Source organism: Euleptes europaea, chromosome 1 (genome assembly GCF_029931775.1).
Source record: "Euleptes europaea isolate rEulEur1 chromosome 1, rEulEur1.hap1, whole genome shotgun sequence".
NCBI lineage: Eukaryota > Metazoa > Chordata > Lepidosauria > Squamata > Sphaerodactylidae > Euleptes > Euleptes europaea.
Genome location: NC_079312.1, coordinates 104,357,658 through 104,380,646, shown reverse-complemented (window position 1 = coordinate 104,380,646; position 22,989 = coordinate 104,357,658). Strand labels below are relative to the sequence as shown.

Genomic DNA, 22,989 nt, shown 5'->3' with positions numbered 1-22,989 from the left:
TTCTGCCATCTCAATCTAAGGAATCACGACCGTGTAGACCAAAGCCTTCAAATGCTAAATTTCAGACTTCCACTTCTTCCACAATTGCTCTATTCATCACGGCTTTCCAGGCAGGCATCGATGGATCCCCAGGTTAGGCAATACAACAACCCATTGCTAAAATTCTGCTTCCCACCTGCCCGCGGTTCTGTTTTACCTTTAACTTCTTTTCTGCTCTTGCTGCTTGTTTGCAGATGGGGTGCCACACTTCTGAGCCTGAAACACAGGAAACCAGAATGTCAGGGCTACGAACTCTCTGACTGGTAATCCAACATCTATATTACCCAGGTTCACAATATATATTACATATATATTACCGAGGTTCACAACAGAACTTTCTCGGCCTTGGCACCAGCCTGGTGGAATGTTTCGGCCAGGGAGGGCAGGCTTCAAATCGAAAATAAATAAATACATAAACTTCTTCTTAGCCCTGCTCTGAAGCGCTCCCTGTTGCTAGGAAGGTCCTCTTCTTCCTCCTGTCTTCAAGGAGGCCCATGAATCTGTACCATCCAATCCCTCGTATTGAGGCTCTGGATCCCTTTGAACACATGAAGCTGCCTTATACTGAATCCGACCCTTGGTCCATCAAAGTCAGTATTGTCTACTCAGACCGGCAACAGCTCTCCAGGGTCTCAGGCAGAGGTCTTTCGCATCACCTACCTGCCTAGTCCCTTTAGAGCTGTTGAAAAAAAAATTGGTAAAATTCGGATTCGGCAAAATTTGGCCCGTTTTGATTCGGGAAATGCCGAAGTCCGAACTCCCCCGATTCGTATCCATGCGATTCGGCACGAGATTCGGAGTTCGAGGGAAAATTCGGCCGTATAAAGCCATTAAAAACACATTCGCGCCTTTCTGCAGCTCCGGGGGGGGCATGTTTGGAGGTCAAGGTCCCAAACTTTCGGCGTAGCTTGAGGGGACCCTTCTTGCAAAACCCCCCAAGGTTTGTAAAGATTGGGTCAGGGCCCCCCGAGATATGGGGCCCGGAACGGGTTCCCCCCCAATCTGCCCATTGCAATAAAGCCATTACAAACACAATTGTGGCTTTCCGCGTCTCCGGGGGGGGCTTTTGGAGGTAGAGGCCACAAACTTTCAGCATACCTTGACGGGACCCTTTTTGCAAGAACCCCCAAGTTTGGTGACGATTGGGGCAGGGAGTCCCGAGAAGGGGTCCCCCCTCCGCCCATGGAATGAATAGAAATAAATAGACCGTTTGGACTCGGAGTTTGCAAAACCATGCAAAGCAACAGGTGACGCGACCTTGGGAGTTTGCAAACCATGGAAAGGGACAGAGGTGAGCTAGCTATGCATAAGGAGCAGGTGGTGGTGGAATTTCCCCTTTTGCATTGGACTCGGAAGTCAGGAGTCTCGGGACTGGGTAAATGCATTGTTTAAGTCACAATTGGAAAACCAGTTTTGAGCGAGCATCAAAATAGACAATGCAAAAATGGCCCCAGTCAGGAATCGGATCTCTCAGCAGCACCGCCACCAAATTGGAAGGCAATGAATACAGTCGGGACGGGAGGGGAGGGACGTGAGTTTTTAGACTCTTCTCCTGGCCATTTCAAAAGTGAGAATCCCTGCTCTGATTGGCCAGGAGAAGACTCAGTTTGGCCACCAGTGGCCGCAGGAGAATACTGCTTACTAACTGACGGTTATGCTGCTGATTCTAAGCCCCCAAATTTGCTGAATTTATTCGGCGCGCCCCAAACTCGCTGAATTCGGCTTGTTGTTTCCCCACATTTTTTTGAATTCGGTTCCATCCGAACTGAAAACCGCCAAATCGGGGGAAATGCGGCCGTTTTTTGGTTCGGAACGAACCAAATCGACAGCCCTAGTCCCTTTAACTGGAGATGCTGGGGATTGAACCTGGGACCTTCTGCATGCCAAGCAGATGTTCTAGCACTGTGCAATGGCCCCTCCACAGATATCAGATTGCACATAAGTAATTTGGAATGTGAGCTTTTCATAGTCAAAGATATTTGACATTGGCACCACTAACAGCACTTAATATACCATCAGGGTTGCAGCAATAAGTAAGACTGTGTTAATTTTATCTTGGGGCAAATGTGCCAGTAGCAAAGTCATTTCACTTAAAATGTTTTTACTACTAAAAGGCAACCACACTATTCTGACTCCCATCTCTGTGAGTTTGTAAATGGTGCAAGACAGAATGACAGAGTTCAAAGGGAACGAAAGGTCATCTTATCCACTGCGCCATCACAAGGCAAGGCCGTCCATTTCCAGTCCAGCAACAATCCTAGCCCAGAACTCAATGTCAGACTAGAGAAGATGCTGAGAGATCTGTAAATGGATTCTCCCACCATTTAAAACATGCTCACAGAAGCTATGTGTGTGTGTGTTAAGTGCCGTCAAGTCGCTTCCAACTCATGGCGACCCTATGAATCAGTCCTCCAAAACGTCCTATCTTTGACAGCCTTGCTCAGATCTTGCAAATTGAGGGCTGTGGCTTCCTTTATAGAGTCAATCCATCTCTTGTTGGGTCTTCCTCTTTTCCTGCTGCCTTCAACTTTTCCTAGCATGACTGTCTTTGAGACCTACATGAATTTCTTCTGGTCCTATGAGACTGTGTTTTTTCCTTGCACTTTATTGATACAGATAGCTGATGAAGCCATGAGCGAAACGTGATTTGGATCTAGACAACACGTCCTGACAGCTTCCCTCCGTGGCTCCTGCCTGGGACTCCGCTTTCCAGCAATTTACAACACCTAAAGAAGTCTATATTTGAGTATAAAGATTTTCTTACCTGTTACTCAGGACACTCAGGAATTGACATTGACTTACCTGACTCCCAGGATATTTATACATTGAACTTTTTTTCTGCTGGACTGCTATTGATATCTATATGTGTATTTGGTTATTACCTTGTTGTATATATTGTTCACTTTTGCACCTTCCTTCACCTTTATAAATTAGTACTTTAATATATATTGTGTGAGTGCTGTCTGGATTCTTTCCATTATCCATACAGCACTGAGCCTTTCTTTCTCCAGGCCAACCTCCAGGTATTAGCTGGAGATCTCCTGCTATTACAACTAATCTCCAGCCGATAGAGACCAGTTCACCTGGAGAAAATGGCCGCGCTGGCCATTGGACTCTATGACATTGAAGTCCCTCTCCTCCCCAAACCCCACCCTTCTCAGGCTCCGCCCCAAAATTCTCCTGCTGGTGGCGAAGAGGGACGTGGCAACCCTATGCATATAGGAGGATGGCCATATAGAGACCCTGGAACATATTTTGCTGTACTGCTGTCGCTGTGATGAATTGACGTGGAAATATTTACAGCAATTTTTACTTTATAAATTTTCTCTCTGCCCACAGAACCTAGTTCAATGGTTGCTGTTTGGCTCAGATAAAAGAATTATGTTATTAGTAGCTAAATTTTTGCGGGCGGTAATTAAATGTAAAAATGGTTAGTTTGGGGGGATTATATTAGTGTGATGCTGCTTGTGGCCTTTTGGCTGTTTAAGCAATATCATTTAAGTAAGATATACTTCTGTCTTCATGGCTGTACAAAGATGTCATTTAAATTGCCAGATGCCTGAAAAACCTCCAAAGATCTTATAGGTTTCTATGGGCTAAACTATAGGCCTGAGGAACAGTGATGGGACCTCCTGATGTAATTCAGATGCAAAAAGCAGCTGTGGGAAGGACCAGTAAGATTTGGGACTGCAGCACTGAGCAAATGGAGCTTTACTTCTCCCTATGCTATGTTGTTTTCCTGATTGAAAATGTACCTCCTGGACTGTTTTAAACCCTGCTAAGGATTATTAAAGACACCTTGACCTGGACAGCCCAGGCTCGCCCGATCTCTAGGGTTGCCAGGTCCCTCTTCACCACCGGCGGAAGGTTTTTGAGGTGGAGCCTGAGGAGGGAGGGGTTTGGGGAGGGGAGGGACTTCAATGCCATAGAGTCCAATGGCCAAAGCGGCCATTTTCTCCAGGTGAACTGATCTCTATCAGCTGGAGATCAGTTGTAATATCAGGAGATCTCCAGCTAGCACTTGGAGGCTGGCGACCCTACTGATCTCATCAGATCTCAGAAGCTAAGCAGGGTCGGCCCTGGTCTGTATTGGGATGGGAGACCACCAAGGAAGTCCAGAGTTGCTATGCAGGAGCAGGCAATGTCAAACCATCTTTGAATGTCTCTTGCCTTGAAAACCCCACAGGGTCACCATAAGTCAGTTGCAACTTGACAGCAAAAAAAAAAAAAAAAAAAAAAGGACTAAAGACAGGTTCTTGCACTATACCTGTCTCTTTTTCCTAAAAGGTAAAGGTAAAGGTCCCCTGTGCAAGCACCGGGTCATTCCTGACCCATGGGGTGATGTCACATCCCGACATTTTCTAGGCAGACTTGGTTTATGGGGTGGTTTGCCAGTGCCTTCCCCAGTCGTCTTCCCTTTACCCCCAGCAAGCTGGGTACTCATTTCACCGACCTCGGAAGGATGGAAGGCTGAGTCAACCTTGAGCCGGCTACCTGAAACCGACTCCCGTCGGGATTGAACTCAGGTCGTGAGCAGAGCTTTTGACTGCAGTACTGCAGCTTAACACTCTGCGCCACGGGGCTCCTCTTTTTCCTACCAGGGCTCAAAATGGGGCAGGACTTTTCAGCAAGGACAAAGACTGGGGCAAAGAGTTACCCTTCCTTCCCAAACACCATGGCTCTCATTCATATCAGCACCCCTCCCCGACACACAACATGGCTGCTGTTTGTGGCTAAGATACACAACAGAAGGATCTGACCATTTCAGCCCTGAACTGGAACGGAATTAGTTGTCTTTACAGGCAGCAAAATACAACAGGCATAATGAACTTTAGCAGAAGTCAACTTCCATTATATCAGCTTGCCAAGACTGGAGTTAGGACTCTAGGAGATTAGCATTTCCTTGGTCTATGGTTTACTGATGCCTCTTCATTTTCATCATAGTATAGAGAAGGCAAAGGACTGCTCGTGTTTCCCACAGTAGTAAGGACAACTGTGGGAGAATCCTAGCTAATACCCTGCATCAGAGGCACAGCATGCAGAATCCATCGCCAGACTGGTCTGGCCATCATTGCAGCCTGCACTGCAGACAACCTGGGGGAAACACTGGCCTTTTATGCAGGGACGTTTCCCCGTGTGTTTTATTTATTTATTATAGTTCTTATATGCCACTCTCCCCAACAAAAGCCCACATTCCCCAGATTCTAGCTAAAACAGCATCTGGAAAGCATGGGCAAAACACGTGGGGAGAGCTCTGATGGGTGGAAACGGCATGCATAATCGAAAGGAAGCCCCAAAGCTGTTAGTGGGGGGGTGACTGCAGGGATACATCCCTAAATAAAAGGCCATCCAATATGCACGCATCTTTACACTGGATGTGCAAGTGTATTTTTACGGGCAGCTTGTCACTAGCTTTTCCTAGAGAAAATGTTAACCATTTCAGAAAAAGATCTGGCTGGATTTAAAAAGTTTAGGTCACAGACTACTTCTACACTGGCTTAAAAAAATAATCCACAGATTCACACATGTGTTTCAAGAGGTGCATAATGCAGAAAACATAACACATGCATCTATTTTCTGGGCAAGGCACATGTTCTGCTGTCTGGTGTTTTGAGTTGTTTTGAGTGGTTATCTTCTGTGAGAAATAGACATTACCTTTATTACAGTATACCTGATCATTAAGACAAAGGTGATATACTAATGAATCCAAGAGCAATGTAAGCAATGTACAGAAAGGAGCTCAGAGGTGCGAACAGGAGGAGGAATTCAGGCTTCAAATGCAGCTGGGAATGGAATCTTAACAACTATTCTGGGCTCATGCTAAGGAACGGCACAGGTGCACTTAAATATGCCTGGAGCGCTGAAAGAGTGCTAGGTTATCTTGATCTTCACAGGGCCATCCAATTAGTCTTCTCCCAGCACAGAATGACTCACTAGCTGCCACAGCCAAAGAAGAAGAGCTGGTTTTTATATGCCGACTTTCTCTGCTTAAGGAAGAATCAAACTGGCTTACAATCACCTTCACCCCCTCTCCCCACAATAGACACCCTGTGAGGTAGGTGGGGCTGAGAGAGCTCAAAGAGAACTGTGACTAGCCCAAGATCACCCAGCTGGCTTCATGTGTAGGAGTGGGGAAACAAATCCAGTTCAGCAGATTAGCTTCTGCTGTTCATGTGGAAGAGTGGGGGATCAAACCCGGTTCTCCAGATCAGAGTCCACCGCTCTAAACCACCGCTCTTAACCACCACACCACGCTGGCACCATTATCCTTCCACAACCTTCAAGACCACTGTTACCATAGTAACAAGCAGTTCTCATTGGCAGAAGATCAGGCATGATGGCCAGGTGCAGTACTCTGGGGGAGTTGCTCTTTCCCCACACCCACATTTCAGTGGCAGGGCTTCTGTTGGTACCAAGCTGGCTGATAGGCCAATGTGATACTAATGGCACATCCACTCCCCCACAATGAGCTAAATGTCAACTGTCGCCCCACACAAGAATCAACCCGTCCCTAAGTTCCTGTAGTGCGAGGGTGGTAAGGAACCAACCCTGCAATTAACGCAGACAGACACAGGGTAATTAGTGACTCAGGGTGACAAGCCACTAAAGTTTGTCTAAGGGACAAACAGCACCCCCCCAGCTGAAAATAAACTTACAGAAAAAAAACCTGAACTTCCAGAGATACCCATCTTCCCGGAAGGAAATATTTAAGGCACATGCAATAGCTGAAGTTGTTACAACCCAAAAGCTTTAATAAGTTTTCTTTGCAGCTTAATAATGTACCCTCTGTTTGAAAATGTTGACTCACTCCTCTGTTAAACTGGACTGATTAACTTTAATCTCTGCCCCGTGCAAAAAGTCATGAAGATCCATCAAGAGCCCTTTAGGAAAAGATGGCGCCCGCAGAGAATGGGCTCATGTCGACCTTCAGAAAGAGGGTCTCTCAAGCTGCCTTCTCAACAGCTTTAAAACCATTTCGGATGTGTAAGTTTTCATACCTAGTCACCTGTGGGGCATGGATGAGAGCAGGCAGCCCATTCCATAGCGTGACCTTCTGGCCTTTGAACTGGGTTTCATACCTGTATGAAAGCTCCTACCCTGCCAGAAATTTTGTTAGTCTTTAAGGTGCTACTGGACTCTTGCTGGTTTCATACCTGTAAGATACATCTCTTCACCTTCTGTGAACATCTGGTGGCAACGCACACATCTGGCACAAGTAGGGTGATAATGCTTTCCTCCTGCCTAAAAACAATCCAGAACAGAAAAGAGTGCTGATGAGCAAATCTATTCATATTTGTCAGGGTTCTCCTAATAACGTATTTATATAATTTCTCATTTTTTAATCCCACCTTTCATCCAAATCTCCATCAGGTGTGGATATCAATAAGAACAAAGCCATTATTACAGTACCGAGTACAATCAATAATGTGACTGCTTGAAAACAATTTATGCACAGCTCCCAAAGCGACGTCCTAAAAACGATTCAAATAACAAATTCAGTGGCATAAAAAGAGGTAATTTATCCTGCCTCCATTCAAAAATCTGGTGGGAGAAAGTGTTTTAAGCCATCGTTAATGACAGAGCCTGTTAAGGAATAGAGTTCCAAAGGGAAATGGAAAGCCATGGCCAAAAAGGCCCTGACTTTAGTAATCTCCAGCCTCACATCCATCAAAGAAGGGATACAAAGCAAAGCCTCTCAAGGAAATTTAAACAACAGGGAGGCTCATATGGGAGGGGGCCCTTGGAAATATGTTGGCAGTTTAGGGCTTTAAAAGTCTGTAGCGGCAGGCCAGCCATGCTCACCTGGGTTTGGCACCAGTAAACTCACACCATAAAAAGCAAAAAAGAGATTTATTAGAGAAAATTGGAAAAAAAGATATTAAAACAAGGAATACAGTTCAGTGATGACAGGCTGCCTAAAAAACAATAAAGCTAACTTGCTAACTACTTATTGAGGTCCTAACACAGCGTAAGTTCTTGAGGCATGAAGTTTCCAAAGCTTACTTCCAGTGTCTTTCTGGCAGCGAGAAGGGGAAAAAGGGAATATGCTATTCTCCTCATGAGTTACTCTTATGGATAAAGCTGGCCCAAACCTGCTGCCCCCCTCAACCACTCATAGGGCTGTCTCCATGGAAGCTTCCAGGGAATGAGCGAACTGCTCCCTTCCCAAGTGAAATTCTCAGCTGAAGGACATATTCCACTTAAGCCTGCCTGGGAACATGTCCTTGGGGGAGACTGATAAGGGGTCATGAACTCCGCACCTGCGAGAGGCAGAAACTAGTTCAGGCTGGAAAATTCTTTAAGATGGATACCCTCTTCACAAAGTCTCTTTAATTTAACACACAAAAAATCACAGAAAACCAGTGAAGTGCTTTCAACACTGATGTAGGGTTGTCAGCTCCGGGTTGAGAAATACCTGGAGATTTTGGGGTGGAGCCTTAGAGTCCAACGCCATAGAGTCCAATTGCCAAAACGGCCATTTTCTCCAGGTGAACTGATCTCTATCGGCTGGAGATCAGTTGTCATAGCAGAAGATCTCCAGTTAGTACCTGGAGGTTGGCAACCCTACACTGATGTCACATGTTCTGAGAAGCACATACTAACTGGTCTGCTGCTGCATTTTAAACCAGTTACAGTTTCTGATGGCCCAGGCTAGCCTGATCTCGTCAGATCTCAGAAGCTAAGCAGGGTCAGCCCTGGTTAGTATTTGGATGGGAGACCACCAAGGAAGACCAGGGTTGCTGTGCAGAGGAAGGCACTGGCAAACCACCTCTGTTAGTCTCTTGCCATGAAAACCCCCAAAAGGGGTCGCCATAAGTCGGCTGCGACTTGACGGCACTTTACACACACACACAGTTTCTGATAGGCCAAGGTGACACCAATGACACATCCATTCCCCCAGAAATGTCAACTGTGAAGGGGCCCTAACACATCCTGGTAAAGGTAAACAATTTCCCAAGTCAGATGGCAGGAGAGTTCTGTTCTATTTACTCTCTGACTGTTACACATGTACACTCACAAAACTCTTGGAACACTTCAATCACAGATGTACCCAAGATGTTGCCAATGGGTTAGAAACTGGATAGCAGAGCAATGGGTTACCATTGCTTTGCACTAAGTGCTATCACTTATACCTGGCAAATCAGGCACTTGTTCATGCCATTTTATAATGATATGGCACCTAATCACTGAAATAAAAAGTTTGCTCTCCAAGTAGAGACTGTTGCAGTAGTCTTTGAAATCAACAGGCTCCTTCAAGGACTGCAGTAAGAAATAATTTGTGGAATCCACCTGAATATGACAAAGGTATCTCTGACATTGCTCACAGCTGCCACATTGATCAAAGGGTTTAAACTAACTTTACTCTTATGTCAATCCAGTAACTTGACAAGGATCGGACAAGGCAACAAGTTACAGCACAGCCAAGCCCAGGATGACATCATATCTGTGAACTACCGTTGGAGTAGTGTGACATTCTTTTTCTACAACTTGTTATTAAATGGTCACTCTCTCATGGTAGTGGGGAGATCTTTTACAACTTCCGTCTGGATGAGCATGAACTGAAGCCATCTTTGATGAAGTCCTCAGCCCTGGTTTGTTTGTTTTTTAAACTTTTGGATTTCAAAGATTTATATTCCATCTTTCCACTATTAGATCTTTAAAACAGCTTGCACATCTAGGGTACAGGACTAGGGCCTTTTATGCATGGCCGTTTCCCTGGCGATCACCCCCCCCAACAACTTTGGGGCTTTGTTTTGATTATGCATGACGTTTCTGACCATCAGAGGTCGCCTCGCTCTCCCCCTGCATTTCCCCACATTTTGCCCACTTTTTGAAAGTTGAGATAAAACAGGTCCCTGAAAATGAGGGCAAAGCGCAGCGAATGCGCAGGGGGAGAGTGTGACAACCTCTGACGATTGGAAATGGCATGCTTAAAAAGCAAAAGACCCGAAGTCATCAGCGGGGTGACCGTGAGGGAAACAGCCATGCATAAAAGACCTCAGGTTACTCCTACCACAGTTCTTCCCTTTACAGCTGATTTTATGGTAGTTGGAATCCTGACAAGACAGGGCTTAATGGAATTGCCTTGCTCATGCCTATGGTGGTTCTGTCTAGTTTAGTGGTAATAGCAAGGCAAAGAGCAACCAACCTCTTCTCAAAAGCATCCACCTCAGTCAGGGGACAGAGCAGGTAACAACCTCCGGGGTACAGGGCCATGGCTATTCCTGACACACCATTCTTCCCCAGACAGCTTGCTTGATCTCTCTCTAAATGCTCCCACCAGAGGGCAACTTTTTTCTGGTGTCTTTAGTGAATCTGATACTCCCAGATTAGAAATAGCAACCTACTATTTCGCCCACTTGCAACGTAGCAGGGCTGTTCTCCTTGCCCTTTGACAAGGATAATAGGTTTAATTGGTAGCTTGTTTCCACTCAAAAGTGTCTGTGAGGATTTCAATTACAGACTCACTTTCAGGGTTCCAGAGCTTAGAGGCAGCCACTGGTTTACCTTGGCACTTCCATGGCAATCAGCTCGGTGCTGTAGATAGCATTCCCCCAAAGGAGCATTTTGCAGCGATAATAATCATAAGAGAGGACGAGGGATTATTAAAGGGTGTGGGGGGAAAGAATAGGCAGCGAAGGCCTTTAATTAGAGAAGAAAGAGAAGTTAAAGCCACGATTCCCACTCGTCAACGTTTTCCCAAGAAGCGGGTCTCATAAGATAAGACAAGCTAGTTAGATGATCAGTGGCCCACCCCACAAAATCTTGTCATTTCTGCCATGATGTGGCTAGTCTAAACGTTTGTTGCCTTACAGCCATTAAAATGAATTACTGGGTCTTGGCCCAAACCCTTAGCCATGATTAAAGGCTGACTGTTGCACTGCGACAGGTATCTCAGGCTGCATCTGCACGAGCTGTGTGTCCCACAATATATCTTGAGAACAGCCGGCACCGTCTACAGAGCACATTTCCCAGCAGCAACTGAGGAGTTACGGTCTAGTCAATTCACTCATAAGGGTAAAAATTTAAGCATCAAACATGCAAATAGGAGCTTCCTTTCCTGGGTTAGGAGATCGGGTGTGGAAAAGGCAACAACTGCTACACCTCATTATACCCATCTTCAACTGTTGAAGATGGAAGGTTTTTGAGCCCTTTCTTAGCTGTCAAGTCACAGCCAACTTATGGTGACCCAATAGGGTTTCAATCCCTGACCTGGATGGCCCAGGCTAGCCTGATCTCATCAGATCTCAGAAGCCAAGCAGGGTCGGCCTTGGTTAGTATTTGGATGGGAGACCACTGAGGAATACCAGGGTTGCTGTGCAGAGGAAGGCATTGGCAAACCACCTCTGCTAGTCTCTTGCCATGAAAACCCCAAAAAGGGGGTCACCATGAGTCGGCTGCGACTTGATGGCACTTTACACACACACATAGGGTTTCAAGGCAAGCAACGTTCAGAGATGGTTTGCCACTGCTTGCCTCTGTGCAGCGACCCTGGACTTCCTGGGTGGTCTCCATCCAAGTACTAGCCAAGGCTGACCTTGCTTAGCTTTTGAGGTGTAACAAGATCAGACTATCCTGGGCTATCCAGGCCAGGGCTTTTTGAGCCTGAACTGTTTAAAATCAGCATCCCACATCTGCAAAAAATATGGAAACAATGCATGGCTAGGATGTAATTGTTTTCTTCCTGTTCTGTCTCACGTTTTTTTATCCTGCGTTCAAAAAACCGAATGCATGGGGGGAAGGAACAAACAAATTACAGCCTGAAGAAGGGGCGCCTTCCCTGCCAGGAGAAGCCACTCCCTGGCCCTAGCGGCGGCAGCAGCATCACCTTCCTGACCCCGGACCCTGCGCCTCTCTATCTTCTTCCCCCTATCCCCCCCGCCCTCCTCCTCTGCTTCCCCTGGCCCTGGTGGCAGCAGCAATTGCAGCACCTTTCCACCACCTGAACTCCTCTCTCTCCCCCACCCCCGCACCCTCCTCCTCCACTTCCCTCTAGCACCAACCATTTGAGCCCACCTTTTCAGCAGCCTGGAGCCTGGAGCCCCAGCATTAGAGACAGAGTGGCTCCTTCTGGCGCCAAGCACAGGCTGCTGGCAGCAGCAGCTGGAAGTGTGTTTCATTGGAAGTGGCTTCGTTGGCTCTGGAAGGAGCCACCACTGCTCTGTCTCTCTGACGCTGGGGATCCAGGCTGCAGGCTGCTGGAAAGGTGGGCTCAAACGGCTGATGCTGGGGGGAATTGGAGGAGGGCATGGGGGCGGGGAGAAAGGTGATGTTACTAAATGGGTTGCCAATCTCCCGGACTGGTTATGGCAACCCCAGCAGATGCGTGCCCACACTGTTCCAGATGCGCGCCAAGCCCCAAACGCAATGGGGATGGCTCCCGCGCCAGCGAGTGAAACGGACAAGAAGGAGCCACGGGCAGAGAAGCCTCTCAGAGAGAACCAGAGGGAATCCATTTTTCTGTGTGCCCCATTCCAGCAGAAGCAATCTCGCAGGGAGCTGTCAAGAACGTAGTCTTCGTCTACACGCCCCCTCCCCAGCCTCATCAGCATGATTAATAGCCCATGGGAAGACATCAAGATACCAACAAAGGATCGTTCCTCCGGCTATGCAAAGTGACATGCCCCGGACACAGCTATGCGTGTCTTTGTGTTAAGAATGTTAATCCAATCTGCAGGCATCTCCCGGTCCTCCCGGAATTGTGCAAATCAATGGAAATAGGATAGTTTGCTCAATTGCCCTCTTGCCTCACCCCGGCAGTCGATCATTAGTCTTTTTGTCACCTTTTGTTTTACTTGGGAACCACGAAAGGGTAATCTCATTACCCCGCCCTGGTAAAGAGTATATCTGGGATCCCCATTATCCATACGTTACCTTAGGTCTTCCCCTTGCATACTTGCGGTCACTCTGCCGGAGTAGGCAGCCATGCTCGAACACACAGGGGACCTCCACCCCCTTTTTATTCCTCTTAGCCCACGGAACCCAGGACAACTCCGCTTCAGGACAGGTGCAGTATTTCCCATCATCAAAGCGCCTGCCACATGGGCAAACGTCTCTATATTCCTCTCTTTTATTCCTAGGCTCTGTATGTTGGAGTATGTATGATATTTGAGTGCTTGTGCACACACTATTAATAAGTAAACCTTTGAACTAAATTCATTGACTCCGCTTTATTATTTGAATCACGGTTTGGACTCCCGTAAACATAGGTTAGATCCTGAAGGTTATGCCCATAGCCGGTTGTTGAATGCTAATTTCCCCATATAAATATTCATAACCGAGCAATTTGGCTAACAGTGACAATGTTGCTGCTGCGGGGGCAGGGAGGTTGACCTGGGTGCTGTAACGCACCAGTCTACACCCGCGGCTGTAGCGCTCAAAAATTTAAAGTTGGGATAACTCAGCGCTCAGATAACCAGGGGAACGTCTGGAAGTGGACGGGTTGATGCCATGGGCAGGCCATGGCCTTGCGTGTTGTCTTTGTAAATTCGCTCCATTCTCGGGAAATACCAGGAACAAAATGGCCATGCGTTAATGGCCAATGGCTATCTCTGTGCTAACTGGTGCCATTCCATGTAGCTAGCATCAGTTGATACAGAAGAGCAGTAATCCGCACGGTGGAGGTGAGGAGGAGGAGCAATAGTTTGCAATGCTGGTCGCCAGCACAGAAAGGGGCTAGGAGTCATTATTTCCACCGCTTCTGGCTTTGATCAGCACTCTACTTGCTGGGGGAAGAGGTGCCTATAAAAAGATCTCAATAATTACAGACCTTAACCAGGAATCCAGATGTCACAAGAATCAAAACCATATTGAAACTAAATGATAACTTAGGATCTGGGAAATCAGTTCTGGGATAAAATCCTGTACTGGTACACAAGCAGGAAAAAATGTTTGTTTGTTTTTCTTTTAACCCAACTTTCCCCCATCTTTTTTCATGAAAAATTATTTAGAGTCCCTTTCGTATGGGTATTTTAACTAGCTTTAGCTTCTGAAGACAAATGGACTTTTTAAAGAGTTTCACACATACCTTAAGGGTAGAGCACAACAACAACAACAAAATCAGACCGAAACAGGTTTTGGAAAACCTGGATTAAGGCTTCATTGGCCTTTTATGCAGGGACGACTCCCTGCGGTCACCTGCCATTGACTGTTTTGGGGCTTCCTTTTGATTATGCATGCCTTTTCCGCCCGAAAAGAAGTCACCTCGCTCTCCCCGCAAGTTTTGCCTGCATTTTCCAGATTCTGGCTAAAACAGCATCTAGAAAACACAGGCAAAACGCAAGGGGAGAGCAATCTGACCTCTGACTGTTGGAAAAGGCATGCATAATCAAAAGGAAGCCCCAAAACACTCTGCAGGGGGTGACCGTGGGGAAACATCCCTTCATGAAAGGCCATTAACTGCAGGAAGAAGGTGTTTTATCCTTAAGGGTATATGAAACCTTTAAAAAATTCTGTTTGCCTTCAGAACCCAAAGTGGATTAAAGCATGTGTATTAAAGGGACTTAGATGTTAAAGGGGTTTTTGTGGCTATAGCCAATCCACATATCCCCTCACACATCCCCCTAGTGGGGCCTAGTAAATGAAATATATGGGATGATGCCATCACATTCAGCATGGCTCCTCCCCCTGCAAAGAATAGCCAATGAACTGGAATGGGGGCATGGAAATGATGAATTCATAGGCAACACCGCACATGTCTCTTGTACTTAGGGTTGCCAACCTCCAGGTTGATCTTAAAATGAAGACAGATGCTTAGTTTGCTTTCATCTCCATCTTTAGCTACTGTTATCTGTATGTGCTACAGTAAAAAGAATAACTTTTTCTTCTTTGGCCAGATAACCACGTCCTGTCCTGGTCCCCGCAGCCAAGATTCAAACCCAGTGTTTTTCGTTGCTGTTGCAACTTTATTATGTATTTTCCATTATCTAGAAAGGTTGAGCTATTTTTATGCCAGACACTTCCAGGAGTCAATTTGTCCAAACGCATGTTTCATTCAATAGATTTCTTTTAAAAAACCCGAGCGATTCAAAAACCAACCATGCACAGCCCTTCAATGGTTGCTTTCACCGCTGCATTATCTGATGCTTCTCTCACGCGCATTCATAGTTTTAGAGAATGGAAATTTGAAAATCAATGATAATCATGCAAATGAGGTGAATGAATCATTGAGACACTTGCAACTGAAAGCTATATTTATATATACATTCAGAAATACTCCGATGCCTTCAGCAAGATACCCTTTCTGCTCATTCATGTATTCTCCAAAATGCCACAGAGATTTATGAGAACATGCTGGCTGAGCCACTGATGGGTTTGGCTGCCACTAAAGTGATGGTGGGCATAAAAATCAAATGACAGATTGATGCTGTCTAATGTAATTGTGTCAAGAACGCCGGCTTCTGAAGCCCAATGAGCCATTCATAGGATTTACCTCCCAATACTATGAGCTTCTTGGCAGAAGATGCAGCTCAGAGGCTCTCAGATTCCCTCTGAGGGCAAAACTGGGCTCCCTGTGCTGATGCCGGCCCTCACTTGAGTGTAGTGGTTAGGGTTGCCAGGTCCCTCTTTGCCACTGGCGGGAGGTTTTTGGGGCAGAGCCTGAGGAGGGCGGGGTTTGGGGACGGGAGGGACTTCAATGCCATAGAGTCCAATGGCCATTTTCCCCAGGGGAACTGATCTCTATTGGCTGGAGATCAGTTGTAACAGCAGGAGATCTCCAGCTACCACCTGGAGGTTGGCAACCAAAGTAGTAGTGTCTGCTAGCCTTGCTGTCTGGTCAGGTACATCTGTGCTACATAATAATGGCCATAAGGGCAGGGTAGGAAGGACGCCCTTGGAATGGAAAGTGATGGAGGGGCTGTGGCTCAGTGGTAGAGCATCTGCCTGGCTTGCAGAAGGTCCCAGGTCCAATCCCTGGCATCTCCGATTAAAGGGATTAGGCAAGTGGGTGATATTAAAGACCTCTGCCTGAGACCCTGGAGAGCCGCTGCTGGTCTGAGTAGAAAATACTCACTTTGATGGAGCAAGGGTCTGGTTCAGTATAAGGCAGCTTCATGTGTTCACGTGAATGTGCGAGTCCCAGATCTGCATCCAATGTATGGTGGTCAAACCTAAGATTAATTCAAAGGCTGGGGATAAAATGGAATTACTCCAAGAAACCTCTGGGAGCTCCTTCGAGAAAAATAGTGCACAAATGTAAGACAGGTAAACAGACAGATTACCGACAGTGGAGTTGGCTGGTTCTGCCCTGCTTACTCTGTTTAGTTGCGGAGGTGCAAGTCACAGCTTGCAGTACTATAGCCAGAGTGAATTCAGAGATTTGGGGCTACAGTTCGTTGCTTCATCTTCCCAATCCAGAACATTCAGAGACACGTTGACCAACAAGCCTTTGTAATTTCAAACACTTCTCTCGCAAGATGCTGAGTATAAAAGATGGTTTCCCCATAATGTTTGGGAGGTATGGGATAACTATGAGTCACTTCTCTGCCAGAATATCTGTAAAATAGTATTGTCTGAAATGAATAATAAAGCGGTTGGCTTTTTAATGGGCTTTTATAATATACTGTAGAAGGGGATCTGCGGTTAATAGGGCCTTCTGGGAGCCACCCATAGGGCCGGCTCACTCAAATGACATATTTGCATTTGTGTTCAGAGATGGGTGGAAGGAATCATCAAAGATCTAGAGAACAAGAACTAATACACTAGATCAAAACAAGCGTCTTACCTATCTCACAATCATGTTTCCAATGGTTAGTCGTGTGTGGGGGGGTCCACTGGAAAATAAAAGTGACGATTCTGTCCATCCCTTAGTTTGTGCTCAGTTTCTGGTACTCAAGAGGTGAACTGTCCCTGAATACAGAGTTCCTATTTAGCTATAATGGATAACAGTCATAGACATTTTTTATTCTCCACGAATTTCTCTATTTAAAAAGAGGCTTCTGAGCTAGAGACCATTATTAGCTTTCCCACTCGGAAACCAAAAATGACCATAGGGCGCTGAAAAACTTACCAGGGACTTTCCTTATAGTCTCCACAAAAAATTCTTTCCCTTCTAGTCCTTGTCAGTATTGGTCAAGTATGATAAAAATAACCAAATTATCCAAGCAAGCACTGAACGTGCTTAGTGTACCTGCTCAGTAGCCTCTTCATAGAACGTGACCATCTTATGTAGCCTTAACTCAACTCCAGAATGTGACGGTCTTGTATAGCCTTAACTCCAGCATTTGGCTTGAAGTCCATTGGGCTCAGAGTTGGGCCTTGTGTGTGCTAACTGGCTGGCACAACGTCTTGTGAGATTCATCTTTGGTTTTGGTTTGGCCCACAAGGATAGGAAGCCTCCTCTCTAATGGAGGTTTTACATAAAGGAGAAGCAATTACCCAACAGAGCAGACCACAACAGCCTTGTTTATTTTATATTGATTAAAATTACAGTCATTGTGGAAGTCTGATGCTACCTACCATGAAGAGACTGCTTATTACAATTCAGGAGAAGGGGGAGTGTTGTTCCTTTAAGACTCATTAATCATCCACGGCTGGCTGCACATCTTAAAGTCATCTGGGACACCCAGAGGCTTAAGCATATGAAGGCTGATTATGGATGCAAATAGTTAAAGGCGCTCTTATGCCAGACGTTGTCGGGAAGGAGGATGGGGAGCCTATTGCTTTGAGGGCAGCAGGATCCTGGGTTTTTCTCCCCTAGGCAAAGCAACTTCTACACATCCTGTCTGATCTGTGATCAGTGTGGTTCTCTGGCTTATTGTCTAGAAGACACCATCTTCAGCACTCAGCATCAGCAAGGAGAACTTTGGTTGGGTTTGCATGCCCAGATATGACCAAGAGAGGTTACTGCCAAGAGAATGTGCTCTGGATGTCTCAAAAGATGGGTTGTATGAGGTCCACAGGATCTCTGAATCACCCTACGGCTCAACAGTCTTCAGTACATGACATAACGGGCGTAGCCTTCTTCCCTGCACCACGCTTGAGAATTGCAAACAGCGTGTTCCCACAGCCCTGCTGACCTATGTGCAGCCAATACTATTGTGGCGATTAATGGCGCTTCTCTTGAGCAGGCTCTAGGAATCCCATATAGTGTGTGTGTGTTAAGTGCCGTCAAGTTGCTTCCAACTCATGGTGACCCTATGAATCAATGTCCTCCAAAACGTCCTGTCTTTGACAGCTTTGCTCAGATCTTGCAAACTGAGGGGTGTGGCTTCCTTTATTGAGTCAGTCCATCTCTTGTTGGGTCTTCCTCTTTTCCTGCTGCCCTCAACTTTTCCTAGCATGACTGTCTTTTCCAGTGACTCTTGTCTTCTCATAATGTGACCAAAATGTGACCCATATAGTGTGACTAGTGAAATGCAGTTCATGGAAATGAGGAGTAAAAGGGATGCCTAATAAGGGTAGCTTCACATGTTATGGGGATGGTGAATCCCTCTTCATCCACACTGGGTCCATCTTCCACAGTGTTTACTGTTGAGGCATGTCACAGAGAAGCCGGAATTTACCTTTCCCACTGCTAGCGAAGCAGCCTTTAGATAATGAGCATAGCTGAGTGCAATCACATACATGAACACATGAAGCTGCGTTATACCAAACCAGACCCTTGGTCCATCAAAGTGAGTATTGTCTACTCAGACCAGCAGCAGCTCTCCAGGGTCTCAGGCAGAGGTCTTTCACATCATCTACCTGCCTTGTCCTTTTAACTGGAGATGCCGGGGATTGAACCTGGGACCTTCTGCATGCCAAGCAGATGCTCTAACACTGAGTCACGCCCCCTCCCCAAGAACATGCGTTCCCAAGAACATGTGTTCTATCACCCCCATGAGAAATTGCCCCCCCCCCCAATTTCTACGCATTATACTTTACTCTGAAGTTCTTGGCTAGGTAATCACTGCCACTGAGACTCAGCAATGTTCAGGAGGCTTCATCCCTAATCCATCTACAACATAAAATAAATAAAAGAAATCTCAAGTGGCCAATTGCTTAGAATCAGAACACTCTTCAGAGCACAGTGCTTCCCTCCATGTGCCAGGCAGCATGGCCACAACACATTCCCAGTGCTGTTACACATGTCTTGGTTTGACTGTCTGGAGCAGACAGATGGAAAATGGAGGCGGTGGGTGGGGGGGAGGGCTTACAGCCAGTGAGCCATTAGTGGCTGTTTTGTATGCTGTAGGTCCAAAGATCCTTTCAGTGTGGTTTCAGAATAATCAGATGGCTGGATGCATGGCAGGTTCATGTCAGTTTTACTCTGGAGACAGGCCTTTATTAAAGCCTGGAAGCAGATGGCAAGTGCCGATCTATGGAGGAAAAGAGATGTGAAGCTGACAAGCACCTAACTGTGCAAAAGTGGCATGACACAGATTGCCGACAAGAAAGGATAATCAATGGCAGGGGCTGGCACGCTTCTCTTCCTCCCAGCAAGCGCTCAGTTTCTTAAAAGAGAGGCACTGAGGCTCGAGCCTCCCTGCTATGCATGCCATCTGCCCTGAAAACCTTGCTCCTTAATCCTAAGTGTAGTAGGACTGGTCTGAAACGGCTCAGTGGTTCCAGGAACAGACTCTTCATGAGTTCAGAGGTGACTTTCTTCACCTACTGCAAGATTCAGAAGTGGGATTGAAAAACAGGTTCTGAGGGCTGAGCCCCAGCACAAATTAAGCCCTGTCCTCTGTCAAGGGGTGGCTGCATGCACTGTCAGCATGAATTAATCTCCCATTATATTTGTTGAGTTGTTAAAAAGAAAGGAAAGACTCAAGATGTGCAGAGGAAACAAAGTAGTCAGATCTTTTCATGGGTTATTTATGCTTGGTAATTAGCAGTGAGTTCCAGGCTGAATTGCCCTGCATATTTTTTTGAGTTTTTCAAGCTGAACTGTCTTTCAGGAAGTGACTGCAAAGCCAGCGCATACCTGCTTCGCATTTCTTAAGAGCCCCTTTAACACAACCTATTGTGTTTGCTCTGCCCCTGCCGCGAAGAATCCCCTCAAGGAAGCATGCAAAATCACAGCGGCGCGTTAGCTATGCACACAGAGGTTGCTAATGGCTATGCAAACAGGAACGAAGGAGCAGGCGAGTGGGGGGTGGAATTTCTCCTTTTGAATCAAGACCATGAATAGGCATTTTAAAGGTCACATTTTTTAAAAGAGCTTTGAGCGAGCATCAAAATTGACCCTGCATAAATGGCCAAGATGTGCAGGAGCAACAAAGTAGTCAGATCTTTTCATGGTGTTTTCCTATTGAAAGAAAACCGGACAACGTTTGGATCCACCTGACTTACTGTAGCTATTAACATAAAGCTTCTCCTCTGTCTTTCCGAAGAGCTAGGGAGTGTCTTGGCTTTTGCATTCTACAGGCCCCACGCGCTGGCAGCCTGGCAGCCAGAATGCTTGCCCTGGGCTCTCCAGTTCCCTTTTGGAGGAGCATCCTTTGATCCCCTCTGCCCCCTTTTAACCTGCTAGCATGCTGATGCTTGGCTAGCAGCTGGGCTGGATTTGTTGCCACAGCAACAGACAGAGGCAGGGTGGGGTCCTGGGTACAGAGCATTCTCTCAGGTGGATAAATTGAAGGAAACATCTGAAAAATGTGCCTGCATCACCTGAAGGGCAGGTAGAGTAATGGATGGTGATTGCAGAAGCCGACATAGTCGAGCGGTGTTGCTAAACTGCCTGGAAATCGAGAAGCGAGTCAGAAAAGTACCTTTTCTTTGGTGGTGATTACGAAGGGCAGAGAAAGAATTCGCAGAAAGTGGACCTTTAGTGGCAGATGGAGGACACAGGCCAGGCACATCATAGACCGAATACCTGCCACACACTCACAGAGAATGGGCTTCGCCAGAGGTTTACGAATATTGGGCTATGGTCCAGATTGTGCTGTGCCAATAAAAGAGATTGGCCTTCAATCACTCTATTTGCATAACTTGTTTTTTGATTGTACAATTCTCCTTTCCAGAAATTGGAAATATTTCTACCAGCCTTTGGTTGACAAGTGAAGGAGAAGGGTTGGGATTCAATGGTGGAATAAGGAGAGCTGGAAACATACTCGTAAAGACCAAACGAAGCTCTGATTTTGAGGATTCCACTGCCACCACCAGATTATAAATCAGAGGGCCCATTCCATGCTCCGTAATGCTGACACAGCCCACACCGATTCCTAGTCCTCCCCACTCTAACTATATATAGCCAGCTATATTTAGCATCCTCCAAGCTCGCCTATACTTTTGTAATGTACAGCTGCTTATTCTCCTCCTGCCAACTCAGATTCTGAATGAACCCATTTCCAGCCATGTGCATTAATATTAATATAACCGCCTCCCTTTTACGTATATAAGCAAAGGGATGGAGGAGAGGGACCTACCCTCAGGGTACGGAAGAGTCTAGAAAATACCAGGAGCAGATTTTTCTGATCGCACACATGAAGCTGCCTTATACTGAACCAGACCCATCAGTCCGTCAAAGTCAGTGCTGTCTACTCAGACTGGCAGTGGCTCTTCAGGGTCTCAGGTAGAGATCTTTCACACCCCCTACTGCCTGCAACTTTTTTAAAAACTGGAGATGCCAGGGACTGAACCTGGGACCTTCTGCATGCAAAGCAGAGGCTCTTCCACTGAGCCCTTCCGTTGTTAAATTATCCACATAGCCTTGGTTTTAATGAGAAATGTCAGCTGCAACTCCTATTTTGAACACAAAGGAGGGGCCGGATGCTTCTCTGACATCACGACAGCAATTCAGTGTCATAGAAAGCACTTACCTCCAGGACCCTGCCGCTGATGTACCGGTTGCAGGTTTCACATTTAATGCCAAACTGGGCGTGGTAGTCAGATTCACAGTATGGAATGCCATCCCTGTAGGAAAGATTGAGTTTATGAGAAACAACACAGGGAGCAGGGCAGTGAAAAAGTCTCCTTTCCTGAGCAGAGAAGTCCACACTGTTTTGCACTACAGGCAAATTGGAAAGGCCAAAGACTAAAATGCAGTAAGTGTGGTTGGACTTGTACACTGTTAAAAGCCCTGCCAGCGTGGTGTAGTGGTTAAGAGCGGTGGTTTGGAGCGGTGGACTCTGATCTGGAGAACCAGGTTCGATTCCCCACTTCTCCACATGAGTGGCAGAGGCTAATCTGGTGAACTGGATTTGTTTCCCCACTCCTACACATGAAGCCAGCTGGGTGCCTTGGGCTAGTCACACTCTCTCAGCCCCACCTACCTCACAGGGTATCTGTTGTGGGGAGGGGAAGGGAAGGTGATTGTAAGCTGGTTTGATTCTTCCTTACGTGAGAGAGAAAGTCGGCATATAAAAACCAACTCTTCTTTTTCAAGTGAAGGGGAATGTCCTGCTAGATCTACTCTGGTGTTCAGGCACTAAGCAAAGAACTGACTCTAGTAAATGCAAAGAACTTCATGAGGGCTGTTTTTACCCTGTTATTCAGGCTTTTCCCAACCTCAGCCTTTCCCTTCATCCTCTCCCCTCAACTCATGCATGCTGTAGCATGTCCTTCCACCACCACAACACTGGCATCTCAGGGGAGGGAGAAGGTTGTGTTTCAGATTTCACCTCATGTCTCAGTATTTGGAGAGTCCTGGCAGGAGGACAGCTTCAAGAGCATGAAGAAGATACAGTGTGGCGGGAAAGACAGCCACTAGTCAAATTAGTCCAGCATCCTTCTGTAGTCTCTTGAAAGGTGTTCAGGGATTTAGGGTGAGGTCCCCTGCTGGCAAGGCCTCTCACTTGTTACAACTGTACAGCTGCATCAGTCGGCTCAAAATGCTGTTCATCACTGGTGGTAGGATAATTTGGGGAGGGAGGATGAAGCTGCTTGGGACAATGCATGGCTGTTTCACTCGCCGTCATCCCTCCAACGACTTTGGGTCTTTGTGCTGATTATGCATGCCATTTCCAACCGTCAGAGGTTGCCTCGCTCTCCCCCTGCGTTTCCCTGCGTTTTGCCCGCGTTTTC

At 46.5% G+C, this 22,989-nt stretch overlaps 1 protein-coding gene across 2 annotated transcripts in view; it reads right to left on the bottom strand.

Moving 5' to 3' along the window:
* ABLIM3 (actin binding LIM protein family member 3) overlaps positions 1-22,989 on the bottom strand; it is a 192,793-nt gene that overhangs the window by 30,941 nt on the left and 138,863 nt on the right. For both annotated transcript variants that reach the window (XR_008933970.1, XM_056867050.1), the window contains exons 6-8: positions 21,786-21,879; positions 7,194-7,281; positions 197-255 (exon numbers count right to left, since the gene is read on the bottom strand). Coding sequence is in view for 1 of the 2 variants with exons in the window: in XM_056867050.1 (XP_056723028.1) it covers positions 197-255; positions 7,194-7,281; positions 21,786-21,879 (241 nt within the window). In the remaining variant the exon portion in view is untranslated. The remainder of the gene's footprint in view (positions 1-196; positions 256-7,193; positions 7,282-21,785; positions 21,880-22,989) is intronic.